The sequence below is a fragment of the Silene latifolia genome, chromosome 7 (assembly GCF_048544455.1).
Source record: "Silene latifolia isolate original U9 population chromosome 7, ASM4854445v1, whole genome shotgun sequence".
NCBI lineage: Eukaryota > Viridiplantae > Streptophyta > Magnoliopsida > Caryophyllales > Caryophyllaceae > Silene > Silene latifolia.
In genome coordinates, this window is record NC_133532.1 from 117,475,372 (window position 1) to 117,495,750 (window position 20,379).

The 20,379-nt window shown below is 35.4% G+C and overlaps 2 protein-coding genes across 3 annotated transcripts; both read left to right on the forward strand.

Moving 5' to 3' along the window:
• Positions 1–4,879: 4,879 nt before the first annotated feature.
• Positions 4,880–10,952, forward strand: LOC141592710 (putative phytol kinase 1, chloroplastic). 2 transcript variants are annotated; one of them, XM_074413483.1, is made up of 6 exons: positions 4,880–5,367; positions 9,499–9,566; positions 9,665–9,796; positions 9,876–9,991; positions 10,066–10,180; positions 10,530–10,952. In XM_074413483.1, exons 1-6 carry the CDS (start codon positions 5,032–5,034, stop codon positions 10,714–10,716), a joined length of 954 nt encoding a protein of 317 aa, XP_074269584.1. In that variant the 5' UTR covers positions 4,880–5,031; the 3' UTR covers positions 10,717–10,952. The 2 variants fall into 2 exon arrangements, with proteins under 2 accessions (XP_074269584.1, XP_074269585.1); XM_074413484.1 differs by lacking the exon at positions 4,880–5,367 and adding an exon at positions 8,430–8,577.
• A 1,613-nt stretch (positions 10,953–12,565) lies between these two features.
• Positions 12,566–20,352, forward strand: LOC141592705 (SEC12-like protein 1). Its single transcript, XM_074413477.1, has 10 exons — positions 12,566–12,872; positions 13,480–13,574; positions 15,201–15,333; positions 15,515–15,606; positions 16,475–16,574; positions 16,654–16,726; positions 16,813–16,936; positions 18,413–18,532; positions 19,306–19,376; positions 19,803–20,352. The coding sequence occupies exons 1-10, from the start codon at positions 12,726–12,728 to the stop codon at positions 19,988–19,990; spliced, it is 1,143 nt and encodes a 380-aa protein (XP_074269578.1). The 5' UTR covers positions 12,566–12,725; the 3' UTR covers positions 19,991–20,352.
• Positions 20,353–20,379: the final 27 nt, after the last annotated feature.

A 20,379-nucleotide genomic window follows, 5' to 3' on the forward strand; every position in this document is an offset into this window, starting at 1 on the left:
GCAATATTAGAAAAAAAGAAGTTTTATAATGGCAATGAATATATTTTCCTCATTTGAAATAACACAAAATCTCTTTATAGACAGTATATATCGTCTATAATTAAAGACGGGTCAAATACAATATTACATTCCTAATAGGACAAGCAACAAGTGGGATGATAGCAAGCAGTGGCGGATCTTGGTCAAATTTTCAAGGGGGGCCGATTTTAATGAAGTAGTAAAAGCGAGTTAACATATTTCGTGGTTTTTATAGTAGAATACTAGAATCATTCATTTTTATATGCTTATTTCTCCCTATATTATCTCTGGAAATATAGGCTAATTTCTTAAAAAGTGCTCCTTAAATTCTTAGGAATACATTTCTCATTGTGAATATGATGATATATATTTCTTAATTTTTCATCTTACCTTTTCCAAAATTAAACGGAAACAAATTACAATTAAAAAGGGGGTGAATTTCCAATATTTTTAATGCAAGTAATTCTCAAGTTTCAGGACATTCACTTTAATCTTTTATACTTATATGATACGAGTAATATATATTAAAAGAAAATATAATGAGATGATAATCGTGTCAAAAGAACTTTTTCACCGAAATCATGTAAATTTTAGAGTTTTTTTTTTTAAAGAACATATGCCTCTAATGAAAATGATCACATAATATTACAGTATAAGACAATCTCGTACTATGAGACAATCTCTTTGCATAAAAATACTCATTTTTATTCTTTAATTATTGCACAAGTTATATACGGAATATTACTACGTATAATGTAAATTAGTGAGTCTAATAGGATAATAACGCACCAAATAAATGAACTTGTAACAATAATTATTATAGGAGAAGGTTTTATGGTAAGAACTAAGACGGTCCATTTGTATAAAAATCACTTATATTAATAGCAATAAATTAATGATTTTTTCCGTAAAAAGACCGTTTCATAGTGTAAAACTGTCTTAGTATTCATATTTATTACCCGCACACTGTTATGTATGTGACTATATGAAAAAAATACGAAGTAGGTTGGAATTTTATGATGAACCAATGAATTATGCATTTAGTCTTACATTCTTATATCACAAATTCTTGTTGGTGACGGCACCTATCCGTTACAAACAAGAGACGGATACCATTTTACCTCACAAAATACCCACTTTTTCTCTCTTTGCAACACTATTCATGTGGTCCCCTTTCCCCATTAACCCATTTTGTTACCATTTTAACTCACAAAATATCCGGCACAAATGGTAACCCGTCATAAGGGAGACCAATTGCATTCTTATATGTAGGGGCGTAGGGCTTTGAAATGAGAAAAAAATATTAACAGAATAGTAAATTGTGAGTTGCTAATATCATAAGGTTTGGGGGGGGGGCAGCTGTATTGCTTTTATTTGATTGGCTCATTTGCCATTGAAATTTAGAGTTTGGGATAGATGGCGGGGGGCCTGGCCACTGCGCACATAGTAAGAGATCCGTCACTAGGTTTTAGAAAGAGGACAAAACGCTTGGCGTGACCCCACCCGCATTCTTGGGCTAACTTTAAACACAAAATCTCATTGAAAACGGGCGATATCCGTTACAAGCTTGTGACGGATACATTTCCTCTCACAAAATACTCATTAAAAGGTGAGTGAGAAGCACATAGGGGTGTCCCACCTTGTCCTCTCTCCTTTTTTGTGAGAGGTCACAAACTTGTGACGAAATTAGCCCGTCACAAGCAAGACTAGCTGAACTTTAAATCCTCAACTTGACCCATGCTCACCTCTATTATGAATTATCAAAGTAGAAGTTCATCGGAATGTATGTATATGTTATTGATTGTAGACATTTTTTTATGATGGAACGTTAACATTTTTCTTTTTTGACAACGATTAATTGACATAAATAAAACAAGAGTACATAATTTTCGATTACATAAATTAGCTAACATACAAACGGTGGGGCATTGGAGACCCCAAAGCTACTAGCTATCCAACGGACCTAGCTAAACTTAGAAGTAGACAAGACGGAAGATGAAAGCCAACATCTTTTAAAAAGTGGATGATAATAAGCATCAAATTGGATAAGATGGGCGTCCGTTAACATGATTTGGTATTACTAAGTAGGCCTACGAGGCTACGATCCACGAAACTCGGATAATACATTACTTGGGTTACAAAATAGACATTTTTTATGTCAGTGTAACAAAAACCCATTTCAAGTTTTTGAAACTCGACTCAAAGGTACTTAGACTTTAAACCTGATTCAGAATTTACCAAAACATTTTCTTGTACACCAATTCTTGTTAAAGATGGAGGTATTCGTCTTAAACTTTAAAGTTGAGCAAATATATATCCATATTTGGATATGTTTTAGACATAAAATGAATATTACATCTTTGAGCAAGACTTATCTTTTTTATAAAATTGTTACATCTAAAGATTATTCTCTAAACTCGTGCATACATGCATGATCTCGATAAAAATCAAAATTGACAAACACCGCGTCCATGTTTTCACACCAGCCCGCCTAGGCTCACACTTGAGATGAAACTCTGCGGTACAATGCGTGGATTTGCATTCCTAAACTCAGAGAAATAGGAATATACGTTGGATGTAGTAGCTTAGACCTTATTTGTTATTGAGCTTATGTGTAATTTTTTGAACTTTTCAAAGTTTATAAGTTACATTTTAATTTATTGCCTTTAAAACTCAAATTTAACTGAGCTTAAATGTAGTGTTGTTGAGTTATATTGTAATTTTGTGAGCTTAATGTTTAAGTGAATGAACTCAAAAATATTATAATAAAACTTATAAACTTTAAAATAAAACTTGAAAACTTTATTATAAGGCTAAAAAAACTACAAAAATGGTGGTGTTACATCGGATGTATAATCCACTTAATGTCAAACTCGCACCAAACCACCCTCATCACGCTAGATAAATAATGTGAAATATCATAAACAATAGAATGAAGTATGAAATAAAACAGAGATAGGGTCTTAGAGCATCCGTAAAGGTGGAAAAATAACTCTCTATGTGTACCCTCTCTCCTCATATAAGCAACCTCACTAATGCACCAACCTTCCCATAATTTGAGGCTCCACCATTTTTAGAGGAGCTTCTCAACAAAAAGTAAAGGTAAATTGTGTTCCCTTTGGGGAGGTTTCCAAAATTTTATGTGTAAATGAGAAACTTCATTATTGCATAAATGTAGTTATAAATTGGGGAGAGTTGATGGAAAAATTAGTCGAAAATGAGGTGGACGAATAAGAAAAAGAGAGATAAAATATGGGGAACCCCATTGTTGCGGATGCTCTTATAAGAACCTCAAATATTAGTAACCAAACTTGTTTTAAAAACCGCTATCATGTTTCATTATGGTATATTTTAGAAAATCGTTTTATATAACACAAATTATAGCGGAAGATCATCGTATAATACAATCAGGTGAAAAGTGACCATTTTACGGTAAAAAAATGATATTTTAAGTTGAAAAATAACCACTTTTTATTATTATAAAATGACGGTCACTATTTAGCACATAATGGTTGCTCTCTTTGTACCGGTCATTTGTTTACCTATTCCGTTTTGCGGTGTCTCAAACAATTATTTACCTTTTCATTTTGAGAATGTTTTTGATGAGGAATTTTATCCTTGACACCCAATTTGGTCCACTTGTCATTCAACAATTGACTTTCTTCTTATCTTAGTCTTTGTACCAAAATCAAATTTCCGCAAATGATAAATAACCGGGCGAAAGAAGAACTATTTATTATAATGTGGTTGTTTTTTTATCACACAAATTCTATTGTACAAATATACCACAGTTTTACGTGCGACCAAAAAATATGTGACCATAGATCGATGCTTTCCCCTCTCTAAAAAAACCCTCTCTAAAAACCTAGCCTCCACTATTATTCGGGGGCTTCCATCGATCATCCATCGATGGTAAGCCCCACAAAAGCTTTCTTAAACAACTAATATTATGCAGATCTATCTTTTTTTCAATAATAGTCTCCCTTTTGGTGAGATTTGTTGTTCCGTCCCTTCTTTCGGGGTTTTTCCATTTTTTCGTGGCATTGTTATCAATATAATAAGTTTTAATCGACGGGGAGATTATCAGATTTGTTTCGTGGATGAATACATCAAGACGGCTACACTGTTTCCCTCCATCAAGAAGGATGCAAAGACATCGATTATTCATAGATTCAAGAAATTTATGATTTTGGAGCGGCAGCGCCATTACCAGTATTTAGATAGTTATTTTGAATGTATTTTTTACGTTAGCAATCTTGATTTTCTTTTGTCTATTTGTTATCTTCATTGTAACCTACGCCTAGTTGATTATTAATGAGATGACAATTTCAAAAAAAAAAAAAAAAATATGTGACCATTTTTTGATGTATATAATAACCATTTTTTGGGTAAATATACATTTTTTTTAAGGTGATTACTATTTACCAAAAAAGATTGTCACAATTTGTCAAAAAAACACGAAAAATACTCCCTCCTATTCCAGATAACCGTCCCATTGTCCATTTCCGTCTACTCACAATAATGTCCCATTGTCCATTTTTGGTAAGTGTTGTGTGGTCCAAATTCAATTCCATTTCCGTCTATTCACATAATTGTCCCATTGTCCATTTTGTATGGTCTAAACTCACTTTTTTAATTTTTGTGCCATCTTCATAATGAGATGGTTATCTAGAATAGAGGAGTGAGTAGTTTTTAACCACGAGAGATTCGCTGTTTTTGTCGATCATACATTCATTCATACGCAATAATTACTACTCCGTATGTATAAAATGAACTTAGACCAACTTTTACGAGTACTTGTGTACTGTTATTTGTCCGATGATTATTAGCACCTACCACGAGGGCTGAATTTGTCAGATATGTCCACATTTTACAGTACGTCAGTACCAGATAATTTTTTTTTTTTTTTTTTCTTCTTACTTTTTTTTTTTTTGTGTGAAGGAACAGTACGACAGTTATACAGTAAACAGCAAGATTTTAACTAAAAGAAGAGAAACCATTCCACGAAAAACAATGAACTGTTTTCTCAATACTTCTTCTCCAAATCTCCAATTATTGAACACACGATTCGCCATTGATGCTTCTCGATTAAGCTACCTTAATTCACATCAATTTCATCGCAATTACAACATCTCAATTCCTATTTTTCGCCGAAAAATCTCAATCCGTCGTTATACTTATTTTTATCCTCAAATCCGGCGAACAAAGGCGGTTTCGCCGCCGCATGCGGTGGTTCCTGGCGACGGCGCGTTTATTCAGGACGCTGGAGCTACGGCGTTGGTTCTCGGTGGTGGTTATGCTTTTGTTTCGGTTTTTGAGTATCTCACTCAAAATAACATCATTCCTCAGGTTATTTCTGTTTATTTGTGTTTTGATTTTGAATCGTGTATATTTGTTGATTTTTTTAGCGGATTTGAGTTTAGTTGATTTGATTGAAGATTTGAAGGTGTTTTGTTTGATTATGTTAATCTATGGTGTGTTTAAATGATGCATGCATTAGTAGTTTAGTAATTTTCATTTGGAATTTCTGTTGCGAAACAATTGCCACCAGTAAATGCGGCCGATATCGGCTTATTTTTAGGTTATCGCCATAGATGCCGTCGATAGGACCTCATTTTGAGCTCAGCGCCATAGATGCGGCTAATAGCACCTCATTTCATCGGTCGATGCTAATATCGCCTCTTTCTGCGGTCAGCATCAACATATCACTTTATTTTGAGGTCAGCATTTATATCGCCTCTTTCGGTGAATGCGTTGAATATCACCTTATATTGATGAGGTCAATGCTGACATTGCCTCATTTTGAGGTCAATAGCATATTAGCATGAATGATGACAATACCGCTATATTGAGGTTATCCCCCTTATTCAGTTAATGTATTATACAACTGGTTGTATAACCGGGTTGCGAAACGTCGTCGACGTTTTATAACGAATCGTCGACGTTTTTAAAAAAAAAGACAAACATACCCTTTCTCACTCTCTCTCACTACTCCCTCCTTCAATCATATGCTCTCTAACTCCCCCTTACCCCCGACGCACCACACTGCTGCATCAACACCGCAACACCTGCACCACCACCGCAGCCACACCACCGCAACACCGACTTTTCTCGATTCTCTTCTTAATTTCCTTCTTATTCTCAAGTAAATCGGTTTTTCTTTTGAATTAAAATAGATTTAGTTTGCATAATTTGACTTTTAATTTTGTTTAGACCATCAATTTTGTATTTAATAATGATTAGGAGCTAAAATACGTAAAACGACCTAAATATACAATAAAAATTAAATAAAAGGACGAAAACTAAATTTCGAAATCCAATCCATGACGGAACATTGAGTATCAACGTCCAGCACCAGGCCAGACGTTGAAACCCAACGTCCAGGCCCATGTGAGACGAGGACATCCCACGTCCAGGCCTAAGGTAGACAAAAATTTCCCACGTCCATGTCCATCGCAGACGGCCAAAGTCAACGTCTCAAATCCTTAGCATATTCATTGTCCAGTCCATGAAGGACGTGCATACTCAATGTCTATGTCCATTATGGACGTGTATATTCAAGGTCTAGGTCCATTTTGGACGTGTACATTCAACGTCTAAGTCCATTAGGAACGGTTTGGTTACATTTCGATTCATACTAGGTTATTTCAATTACCACATTCATAATCGACTCATACTCATACTAAACAATGTCCGATTCAAAAGAATAAAAATTAGTAAGTATTTAATTAGTTAACTTACCGATTTTGATGATTCGTTGTTTGACATTGGATGAGATTAACAAAGTCTTCAATTTTTTTAAAAAAGAATTTTGTTGTTTGGAAGGATTTGAGAGAGAATAGAATAGAGAGGGAGAGTGAGTAAGGGTATGATGGTCTTTTTTTTAAAAAGCGTCGACGATTTGTTACAAAACGTCGACGACGTTTCGCAGCCCCCTTGTATAATACAACTGGTTGCATATACAACTGGTTCAATGTAGTTGAGCTTTGTTACAAAGTTGTCGAACTTTATTAGCAAAATTATCGAGTTATGAATTATGATACAAAGTTATTGAGCTTAATAGAATAATTATTAAACTCAGGTAACTTCGTAAAATAGCTCAATAACTTGTAAAATAGCTCAACAACTTTGTATAAATGCTCAATATCTTTGAGGCGGTTGTACAATGCTATTATACAACTGGTTGTAGGATAGTATTTGTGAAAATAATAAGATATCTCCAAATTTTCCCGCCTAAATGAATTTTGCTATAATTGAGCTTTTATTATATCATATCTGTGATTGAGCTTTTATTATATCATATCTGTAATTGATCTTTTATTATATTATACTGTATCTACAATTGGATTATACTGAACTTTCCCTTTTCCACTGATTAATACAAAACATTAATAATAATAAATTTTACAATTAAATATGAAATTGAGTTAAATATCAAGTTTTATAATTGTTATTTCGTATTTTCTTTGATATTTCTATCTAAAAAACCGCACATTTGCGCGGGATCTATACTAGTTACTTATTAAAACATTTGAGACCGGGATAACTTGGTCGTGATTTGGGGTCAAGGCCGATGTTTTTAAGGTCGTGATAGTTGCTGTTTTGATGATTTGATTATCTTGTGCGTTGAACTTTTGATCGGTTACTGTAAAGTTTCATAGTCCTTTACTTTATAGGACAGGTAGTGTGTGTGTCTATGCTGGAGTGATGTCAGAGCTTTTAGCTATGTATTTAATGGTCATGTGATTTTACTTGAGTTACAAGTCCAGTCTGCGGTCCCTGCGGACTCTTTTAGCTGCACTCTTTCATCTAATTATGTTGTTGAGTTCCAAATTACTGTAACCTGTGGATAACAAGTTGAGTTTGGAGGGAAAACAAACATTCAAGAATCATCTACTAGAAATTGAAATGTGTTGCATAGTTCAAAATCTTCCGAAATGTGCTGCAGTCTTCAAATACTAAATTTTATCACCTAATATTAGTTCAATACGCGTACATATATTTGAAAATACCAATGAAGCCAGTGAAGGGTATGGTCTTAGCTGTGGTAGGTACGCGTTCACTAACGAAGAACATACGCAAGTTCGTAACCCTGGTTTTTGAATGTGCTTGATGGGCTGGGTTCCATACAAGTCAAAAGGTCTCCCGTTGGGCCTGGCTATGATTTCATTATTATAACCTTTGAAGTTGGCCCTCTGACTATGAGTTGTCACTCTGTAGGGGTACCATTGTACCAATTGTACCATCATGAATTTACCTGACAGCATTAATCAAGGATGTCAGATGAACAGTTGAACACATGAGTTTTTAGAGACTAATTTGCATGCTAGTTCAAAGATAATATATGACATGTTATTTTCAATTTCTTTCTTTCTTCCATTTATTCATGGAAAATTAATGTTGGTGTCAAGTACCGTACTAATAGGCTTGCGCTAAGACAGTGGACGAAGATTCCTAAAGACTGAGATCATAAATTCGATATTCCAGTCCTGATGTACAACTGAGATGTGAATTTTAGGATAGGGGATAGCATTGATGAAGATATTCAGATAAGCTATGGTATTGTTAGACCTCTGTTTTTGTATTATTATTAGTTAACTAAATTTTCATTAGTCTTTCAGCTGATTACTGTGGCATCTTCACCTTTGTTCCTACTAATCTCATACTGTATGAGATACCTAGTGGATCACCAAGAGCTATTAGGGTTTCGTGATCCTTACCACATAAAGATGTATTTGAATTTGAATAGAGGAAGTAGTATCTTACTACTTATGGAGAAAGAAACGGAAGCATGTCTTACAAAAGCTAGTGTGTAGAAATTCGTCAAGTGACAACACTTGAATGGGTATCAAAATGTCTAACTTATTGGTGCTGAGATTTTACCATACTTGTGTTCTACTCAAGCACTTTACCTTGTTCGGAGCCTTTTCTTTAAGTAAAAAGTGTCATGGGACACGCAACTTGTTTCTTGCAATTTGAATAACCGAACCAAACTTGCTTGTCTGAGTTAGCTCCATCCATCCTTTTTTTTTCTTCTTCTTCCTTTTCTCTTTGATTGCCTGCAGTTTTTTGTTTGTAACTCTCGACAATTGCGTGAGAATTCTTGTGACTTTTGATTGCATATTATGGAACATCATTTTTGTGTAAGCACTGAAAGATATCTGTAATATATCTGAAATCCCTTTCCATCCAGTACGTGTTATGATTTAAGAATTTGAGATGCGTAAAAGGCACATCTTTTTTTTTGTCAAATAGAGATCAAGACTTACTAATATCAATGTTCACAGTTTGTACTTTGTAGTCACTATGATAATAATGTCAACATAGATGAACTTGTTTTTGCTCTTTGTAAACATGTTTCGTCGTAAATGTATAGAAGCAACCAATATCTAGGTTGATTCAGAAAAAGAGGAGAAAAAAACAAAATTAATATACTCGGTATAATAATCCTGCGATATTTTGTCTCTTATTACTCTGCAGAAGTTGAGCAGAAAGCTAGTCCATATCTTATCTGGGCTATTTTTCATGGTGTCCTGGCCTCTATTTAGGTATTACTTGATCAATCTCTGTGACTGCGGCAAATTTAATATTAAACTTCAAATTGGTCTAGTCTTAACTTCAGCCTAATGTTCTGTTCCTAGAATAGCACGTCGTCAACTTCTCGCTATTTTGCATCTCTTGTACCACTTGCAAACGGCTTAAAACTTCTCGTGTATGGGCTTTCCCTCGTGACTGATGAAGGGCTTGTCAAATCAGTCACCCGAGAAGGAAAACCAGAGTAATAGTCTCCAATCCTTTTGGTTAATCACTGAATTATTTTTCGCTTGTCTCTAGCTTACTGATCTATCAAACTGCAGAGAACTTCTACGCGGTCCACTATACTACGTTCTGATTTTAGCATTATGTGCTGTTGTCTTCTGGCGCGATTCGCCAGTTGGGTTGATATCACTGTCAATGATGTCCGGCGGTGATGGTAACTTTAGAAACTCCGCAGTAAATCGAGACTTTCTTGCTTGCCATATCCCTTGATGATGTATACATTTGCAGGAGTTGCGGATATTATGGGGAGAAAGTTTGGAACGGAAAAGATTCCTTATAACAAGAAAAAGAGCTGGGCTGGTAGCATTTCGATGTTTGCATTTGGTTTCTTAACTTCTCTTGGGTAAGCTTTCTGTCACTAAACAAATCTATCAAGTCAATGTGGAAGAGTATAGAATCCCGGTTATTGTAGTAACATCATTTTTGAGTCCGTCTAATTTGTACAACTTTTTTGACGAGCTATGTTACTCTGACACTTCTAATTTCCTCGCGTACCCGTGTCCGACACTCGACACTCGGACATGGGTATGACACTTGGACACCTCATTTTAGACCAAAATATGCATATTTTTCATAAAAATAGCCGAATCCGACACTTGGACACGCACACGCATCCGTGTCGGATAACATAGGTGACGAGGTATGCATTTGTGTTTTATCGCTTGATGAGTTGCTTACTATTGCTTCCACAGGATGCTGTACTACTTTTCTTCTCTGGGGTACTTCCAGTTAAATTGGGTATCAACCGTGAAAAGTGTTGCTGTAATTTCATTCCTAGCATCGGTTATTGAGTCTCTCCCTATCGGAGAACTGATAGATGATAACTTATCGGTCCCTCTAGCAACCATGATAATTGCTTATATGTGCTTCTCTTTGTAGCTTTGGTGTAAGGGCAGCTTACCTTACCCGTCACAGGTTTTCTTTCTTTCCTTTCCATATAATTAATAAGACCCCTTGCCGTTATAGTTATACTATTAGTTTTACAAGAATTTTGCCTGACGAATTCTTGAGAATACATTGTAAACATAATGCTTGGAATGACGAGGTTAATAAACAATTTGTACAGTTAATTCGTCCGTTGAAAAGCTGCTAGTATCCGAATTTTCACATTTCTCTTGTTTGCAACTGTTAGTGTTCAGTATTATAGTGATGAGAAGTCTTCACAAATATGAAGAGAAGTACTTCACAATTGTCTAGAAACTCGATCGAGATCATGTGATGGAACCGAGTTGAGGTTGCTGTAGTATTTAAAGCTGAGAAGATTACGAAGATAATGGAGTCTATTGAGTCTGTTCCGGCATAATACATACGTAAAGGCGAAAGATGTGTTTGGCATGATGCAATGCTAAACATTGCAAATGGCACGTATAAGTTACTCCGTATAAAGAAAAGAGATGCGTTGATACTGAAAGTGATTTCATAAATCTGGCAATAATAATGATTTCTAATAATTGGGATTTAACCAATTAATGATTTAGTGGACTAATTGGTACGTGATGTATTATGATTCACAAATTCACAATGGTAAGAGTTCTTTCTGAGGTCTATCGGAATCAAATCATCAATTTAAAAACTACGTTCTCTCATTCACTAAAATTATATCATTTGATTAAAATACTACTCACACATCTTACTTATCGGTGAATATTGTTAGGTTTTATTCCTCTAAGATGGTATAAATTTCATAATATAAATAATCACAAAGAAAATTACTCGTATTATTTTGTTTCACTTAATTAGCAGTTTCATCCTAAAACACTCTGACCATTTAAGTACTTACCCGCGATCCATTTGAAATTTGAAAAGTAATTTATCTTGATCATACTCACACAAAAACCTAGTCCGGTTTGAATCACGATTTTTTGTGTAGAAAAATTCAGGTCGAGCAATGTCATTCCATAGATCGGTCAATCTTAATCGTATTATCATCAAATTACGTAAAAATAATGGCCAGTACACGGCAATAATATTTCGGTTCAAATCAGACTAACCAAATTCCAATCAAATTCAAGCCCTTTATTTGGGCGAGATCATTTTTGAATCAGATCATTAAAGTCGGATCAGTCACGGGCATTGTTGTCAGAATCCCGATTCGATCCTATGATTCTACGATTTTACGATCCAAAAATACTTGATCGATCCCGGATCCTACGATTCTATCATGTTTGTAGAATCTTACGATCCTATCTATTTGAAATTTTCTAGAGGTAGAATCATAATACGATCTTACGATCCTACGATTCGATTCCATAGTAAACATATTAAAATATATTTTTATATAATGACATCGTAAAATCTAAATTTCATGTAAGTTGTAGAAACATGTTCATGAAATGATATTAAACTCGTTAACTATCGATATTTTGTGTATAAATAAGTATTTTGATCTTCAATTATATATTTTTACCAAATAAAAAACTATATTTAGTGAATTTGTAGAATCTTACAATTCTACGATCCGATTCTACCGATTCGATCCTACCCTCTCCATCGATTCAAAGTAGAATCCCGATCCTAACAACATTGGTCACGGGCTTAATATTTGTGATATTCTTATTCCCTACCTCAATTGGAAAGGTATGAGGGGTTTGTTGTGAGTTGCTTGAGTTTGACTAAGTAGAGAGGAGACTTATTAATTAGGAGGATGATACGGAGAATATCCATCCGCCCGTACCGCCACACAAGTACACAACTAACATTTATACAACCCATCAACAGTTGACTTTTTGACTCTCTACTTATACACCTTCTTCTTTATCAAACACTTTTACCTCTCAACTTTCGCATTTCCAAACCCTCAACTTTCCTCAAACAGACCCTTTAATCCATAAATTACACAAAACCCAAATTTCATACACTTTTTTGTTTGTTAATCTTTAATTTAAACTATGGAAGGTGTTGTGAGTTGTGGGAAATGGATTAAACGCCCTGAAAATGTTAATCTTGTTGTTTTGTCTAAAACTCTTGATTCTAAATCGGTGTTGGAGATTTTCTCATATGATTCCAACACTACTTCTCTATCTTCATCTCCCATGGTAATCTATGGTTAACTCAAATGTTGTTGTGCTCTTTTTGTTTAGTTTATGTGTTTTTGTTAGGTTCTCTAATAGTGTCAATTTTCGGCGTAATTTTCATTTTAGGTCATTCGGAAATTGCCTATTTGTGCCCCTAACATAGAAACCCCCTTAACCCGCCCGCAATTTAATATTATTACACATTTTTTCATTCTGGGTCATTCGGAAACAGTCTTTGTATTGCTAACACATGTTTTTTGTTGGGTTTGTAAATTGTAATGGTGATTTTCGATGTAATTTTCATTTTGGGTCATTCGGAAACTGGTATATGTGTTGCAAACATATCGTTAAGGGGTAAGGCTGCATATATCAGACAAACCCCCTTACCCCACCCACAATTTTGCGGGAGCCCTTGAAGCATTGGGGTAATATTGTTATGCATTTTTCATCTTGGGTCATTTGTAAACCGCTTTTCCGTGTTGCTAACCTATGGGTGGGTAAGGCTGCGTATATCAGACCCCTTACTCCGGTCGCAATTTGACATTGGGGTAATGTTGTTTTTGTTGGGTTTGTAAATTGAAATGGTTGGTTGTAGTTATTTTAATCTTTGGAGTTTTGGTTATGGTAGGTTACCCATGAAGTTGATGATGGAATTATAGTTACTATGGCTGTTCACCCAAATTGTGAAGAAATTATTTGCTCTACCACCTCTGGTGATTGCAAGTAAGTAATTTTTATACCTCCCTTTTCGCTTTGTTTGTAGGTTGATTTGGAATTTCAGTTTTTATTGTTTTAATTAGGGTTTGATTAGATTGTTGCTATTTTGTGGTATATTAGCTCCATCAGCCCATTTTTTGTGAGGGTAAAATTGAGTCAATGGGGGCTAATTCAATACAATTGAGGGAGTACTAATCACTCCGTTAGTCGATCATATGGGATAATTTGATTATGGCTACATATGGATATGGCTATTAACTTTATGTATAAACATTTGAAGTATATTCATTACTTATTACATTTGGGTGTAAGAGCGTGTGTATATGAGTATGATACGACAATAAGAACAACAAAACTATAATCCCCAAATGAGTTGTTGTCCAACTAGCAAGAGCTGTCTTTTGAAACCGGCAACAATGAAAAAAGTTGGATCATGCTACAAGTATATTTGTTTCTCTCTAGCTTTAGTCTAGGTCAACATTTCAAGAATCGAGATTCCACTTTGTATAGAAGGGTAGGTTAGGATTGAATCAGATCAGATTGCAAAATACCTAGATTAAATATGTTTGATTAGGACCTCACTTAATGACATTCTTGTATACCAACTTACATTGAAGTGAAATTTAGAATGCAATAGTAAGGAAAAAATCACATGTTTGTAGTACTATGGTATTGGATCGTAAAGTCGTGGGATCAAAGAATCATATTGAATTTTTACTTTTGAGAAATTTTTAGGCGATCAAAATCACAAGATTCTAAAAATTTAAAGAGTTAAGATCCTACCTAGGATCGGAATCAGGCACAATTTCATGTATCGTAGGATCGTAAGATTCTAAGGTCACGATTTAGATTCTGACAACAATGGTCTCTACTCTCTAGGTGCTTCAAAAGCAACCCAAATTTCAGATAAAGTGGAGGTTTAAACTTTAAACTTGACATACTATGTAGTGCTTTGTTTAGCAAACAATTATTATCTGTCTAGAGATTTCTGTGGAACTTGTTCATACTGTAAGTCTTTCTTTAATCTGGGGTGATCATGGATTTCAAGATGCTGTTTCAATTGTTTCCATTCTTAATGCACTATGTGGACCACCGTATTATGGCTTGAGAAATTGCACCATACAGTTATTGTGGTTGTTTGATTGACTCTTTAAAACGCCGAATTTAAAATTCCTAGGAATTGTAGAGGTATTGATTTTCATTTTTCGTACAAACCTTATGGATTTGGACTTCCTACTAGAGCTCACGATTCCACCAAAATGGGGGAAGTTGCTTACCTAACCTCCTAAGTAAGTTAGAGTTCCTTGAAGGAATTTCTATTTCCTATATTAAACCAACAACTTTGATAGCTTATAATGATCTGGAATATATGTGAAATAGAAATTTGTGAGGAATATCAGCTTTAACGGTGAACCAAACAATCACTAAGATTGTAAATGTGCTGTTGATATAGTGAAATGCTCTCAACTATATAACCTAGATCATTGGCTTTATAAGCAAGCGTCTTTTCTATTGTTCTCATATGAACTGCCTTGTAAGTCTGCCATAACAGTTTAGATTTACAGTCATATCTATTTTTTGGTCACCTTGAGTGTGAAGAAAATACTAAACTTGGTCTTTTTGGAACTACAGAGTATTTGAATTGTCCTTTCAAGAAAAATCTACAAAGTTCTCTGTCAGGGAAGTACCAGCTCTACAAGATGTTGGACTGCAAAATTGTGTTGCTTTTAGCGTTGATGGATCAAAACTTGCCATTGGTGGAGATGTAAGATTTTTATGGAATTCTCATTCAAACATGGGAAAGAGAGGGGAACCATTTCCTATATTGTTGAAGTTTATTTCAATATTTTTCTTCTGATACCTATCAGTTACCTCCCAAATAACAATCAAAAGGACATCAGTTTTTAATCCAATGTAATAATTGGATTTATTCTTCTGTGATGTAGGATGGACATCTCAGAATCTTTGAGTGGCCTAGCATGAGGGTTATTATAGATGAACCAAAAGCTCACAAATCCTTTAGTTTTATGGATTTCAGGTAAAGAATAGACTCATATTCCTTATTTCTCATTGTCAGTTTCTGCGTGCGTTTCCAAATGATCAATATTTTGTGACGAACATGATCCACTGTTGAAATGTATCGTAAAGCATCCTATGAGGAAAAGTATATCAGTGGCAAGGAGCTCATGTTGACCACTGTTTTATTTTACTTTAGTCCTATTGAATATGAACTATGAAGGCCAATATCGTTCTTAGTTGATTTTTCCTGTTCAATTATTGCACTTATGCTTTCTATGTTCCTACTGGAATCATAGAAATACAACTTGGGGCCTGCAAATGTGTTGCATATAGGGTTACCTCTTTGAGATTCTCCATCAAGATCCGTGAAAGATTTTCATGGATGTTATATTTTGGTTTAAACTTTAGAATATTGCAACTATCTTCAACCATGTGGTTATTGTGCAACCTTATTTAATATCAAGTTTGTCTGCATGTGATTTATAATAGGCTTAGATAGTTGGTCTTTGGAAATACGACTAGCTTACACAGTTACACTGTACATGTGGCCATATGGGGACCAGCCATGTCATTCATAACCAACCAGATGCTTAGGTTTTATCTCAATGATGCACACTAGTTATGCACCCATATTGGAGATGGCTTGCCAGTTGGATTTCACAAGGATCTTGCACTGCCATTGGAATACGGATTTCTAAATTACCTTTTTAGAGGTTTACATTATCTACGTCTAAAATGTTTACGAGAGTCTGGTGATCGATTACTACAATGTTCTGATAACATTAAATGAAGACCATTGAGTTTTGTGCTATGAAGGATTTTTAATACCACCCATTTGGAGTTTAATGTGCATATATATAATGAATTGTAAACTTTCATATTTTCAGTCTAGACTCTGAGTTCTTAGCATCTACATCTACGAGTGGTTCAGCAAGAGTTTGGAATGTAAATGAAGGAGTTCCTGTGGCTACGCTACCACGCAAGCAGGTAATAATTATTTTGATTGATCAATTTCTTATACATGTAGTAATCTTTTCTGCCATCTGATGATTGATCTTCCTCTCAGGATGAAAAATTTGAATTATGCTGTTTCTCAAAGGATGGAACAAGACCATTCTTATTTTGCACTGAGCAGAAAGGTGCGAATTAATCTGCTACTGCTGGGAAACATTTTAGTTCATTTGTTTCATGTATTTCTAATGTTAATTGAATGTCTTGTATGTAGCTAAGTCGAAACCAGTTGTTGGTGTTTGGGACATGAGTACTTGGAAGAAGATTGGGCATAAGCAACTGCTTACCAAACCTGCATCCATAATATCGACCAGTTCAGATGGGAAATATCTTGCCCTGTAAATACCTTGACTTTTTCCAACTTTCCCTTGCATCCTCTTGTGATATAGTGCATACGTGGTATAAAAAGTTGCCCCTTCTTTTGATATCAATTTTTGTGTTGATCTGCCTTGATGCAATATGTCTTTTCTTTCCTATAGTCTTTCATGTGGTAACTTTTGTCCCAAAACGTATTATTGTACAGTCAAAAGTTACTGCCATCTTTCCAGACTAATAGTTTCAGCTGAGTTCCTGGTCACTGGGTATATACTTAAGTCCACAGTACTTGTGTATATTCTAAGGAGTAATGTTCTGGAAGGTGAAGTTGCTTTCGTTTTATTTATGTTACCTTGGTGTGTTTCTTGGAGGAAAGTTTGCTTGCACTCTTGCGGCCAATATATTACTCACAGTTGCTTTTATTTGTCAAGGACTCCTGACATATATTTTTTTAATGGAGATTCCTGGTTAATCACCTAACCAGGAATAGGTTAATTTCTAATAGAGGTCGAAAAAAGGAGATGCGTAGGTTGTGCTGGTAGTGGAAAGATAAGGGTAATAGTTACCCACTTTCCCTCAAGATAATGCATACTTAGAGTTTAACAGATGAATATATGGGTAGAGAAATGGAAATTGACCTCTCCCTTTGGCTTTGAGATGGATTTTAAATAAGCAGGAGAAAGAGAAGGGGAAAGGTGGAGGAATGGGCAACTGTGTTTCGTCCTCGTCAAATTCCCATGACCAGAAGCTGGAATCACTGCTGCTGGTGATCTGCTTCTGCAACTCAATAAGCCATAACCCTATAATCGCTTATATAATTGCTTCGTGGTCTTCTTACTTTCCACATTCATACTGCTTTGATCCTCTATCTGTGCTGTGTTGTCTGGGCATTTTCATCTATCTTAGATTTTGCTCTAAATATTCTCTACTCCCTACCCTTCCTTATCACACGATTGGCAGGAGCATTTGAAGTACTGTCGTAACTTTGTTTGTCATTATTGCTGTATTTATTAGTCTTCTTTCTTCCCCTTTCACTCTTTTTGTCGTGCATCTCAATTTTAAGGGAGCTTGTAGTGCGGGTGGAGTGATAGGGCCATAGAATTATGGTTGCTGATTAATTTTAGATACAGAAAATTAGGGTAGACCCTTTTTTATGTATAGTAGAAGGTTAATTTTGATTATTAAAAGTTGTTGAATTCTCTTAAGTGTCAATAGCACAACCTCCCTTTAGCAAGAAGGACCTTCTGCTTTTCTACGTTAATACACAGCATTTTAAGTTCAATCGAAATAAGAATAGTGGAGCAACCTTATTCCGTTGTGGTTCGTTTACTCTTTACATAGAAATTACAAAGGTGGCAAAAGCAAAAAGGAGAATAATAGAAACTTGGAATTACGATTTTCCTGTTGCTTTTTTTTTTTTAATAGATTTGTCGGAATGCTAGTTTAGGATTGGTTCATGCACTCTTGTCATTTAATATCTGTTTTTTCTTTCTTGACAGGGGAAGTAGAGATGGTGATTTCTGTGTAGTTGATGTGAAGAAGATGTCTGTTGGCCACTGGAGTAAGAGGCTGCACCCTGGTACCTTCATTGGGTCTCTGGAGTTCTGTCCCACTGAAAGGTAACATATGTTTTTTTATGTTCTTCATTGGGAGTAACTGGACTTGTCGCACGTCTTATCCTAATACGTGGATTGAAAACGGGATTTGGGATTCTAGCTGTGTGAATATTGATTTGTATGGTATATAATCATGAGTAGGCTTTGTGTTAGTTCTAGATGTTCTGTCGGACATCATAATCGTAAATTCGTCATAACAGTGGCAAAATTGATTGTAAGTCAAAAAGATATGTGCAACCGTACCCCTAGGAGACGCTGTTTACGGTTAGTTAGAGGGCTTTTTGATCCTTGATATATCATACTCCAATGCCATAGAACAGAAAGTTTTTGGCTTCATTGGGAAAAGAAATAAAATGTCATCAGATAATGCCTTTGCAGAAGCTTACTCATTTAGGCCCTTGTGGAATTGTGGTAGTCTCGCAAATCACGACCTGTATGCTGTATCATGATAAATAAATGTGAAACACATGAAGTTTTCTACATGCTTCACGATGATTCAGTTACTTACACGTTACTCGGACGCTCCACTTTGAGCGTCCTTTAACGCTGCAAGTCGCGTTTCGACACGGCATCTTTATTAACCTAAATTTGAGTCGGATTAGGTCGAAATCTCTTTGTACGACTTGTGGGCCTATGCTATTTTGTCATAGGGGACTTGTGCTAATTCTCACCGACAAGTTCGACATTTTGTATGACTTTTTTTTTTCCCGATATGATACTTATTCTACACTTGGATAATGCAACATACAGTTGAACTTCTGATATTCCTTCTCCAGGGTAGTACTTACAACTACTAAAGAATGGGGTGCTAAGGTGACAAAGCTAACCGTTCCTGTAGAATGGAAAGGTCCGTCTTCTTTCTCTGTCTTTCTCAGTTAATGAATTCCTTCCTTCCAAGAAGTTGCTCTTTCATTCCAACATATTCTTTCCACTTTGAATTCCTCACATAATTTGGAAAGTCTGTAGAACCTAATAGAATGGATGAGTAAATAGATCTGGTGGCAACAGTTACACAACCCGCATGATCAGGCCCGTATCTGAATATGACTTAAAGCCAAAGCCAAAGTTGACCTAATCCGACTCAAATTTGGATGACCCCAAATTAAAAACACTTACCCCTAAATGACTCGATATTCTATAAAAGCACACCCCGAAACACGCTAAAACCCAAAAGACCCAACCGGAATGAACCATTGGCCAAGTCTCGAGAGTTTCTGTTTCAATCTTGATCTGACGGACTCGTCTGTTTTTTTTTTTTTTTGTTTCATTGCAGATTGGCAGATTTACTCCATCCTAGCGGCTTTGTTTTTGCTTTCAGCAGTAGCTTTTTACATATTTTATGTGCTATCCGACTCCTTCTGGCAAGTTCCTGTTGTCGATATGACAACAGGACCAGACATGAATACGCTTCTCGACGATTCCCATTTTTCCGAGGATATATTTGGGTCAACAGAGTTGTAACTTCATTTAGCGTTTTATCATTCACAAGTAACAAGCGGGTATCGAACTAACTCGAGTTCATCTGCACTAGAGGAGGGTACACAGCTGTTCTTGAAACTGCTGTTCTTCTACCACTTGACTGTTTGGTTTGGCTCTTTATTTCAACGTTTTGTTGTGCATAGTTTCTTCTAGACTCTATTGTTTTTTTTTTGGGTTTGTGAGTTGTACTGTTCTTTCTACAACATTCAAGTTTTTACGGTAATATATTTCGTTGATTCAAGTCGACCCGTTTGTTTAATAAGCGGGTCAACAATATGTTTACTGATGACATTGCAAATCTTTTTCTGGGATTTTTGATTAATTCATTCATTTTATAAGCCTTATTTAATACGGAGTAATAGCATTATCTG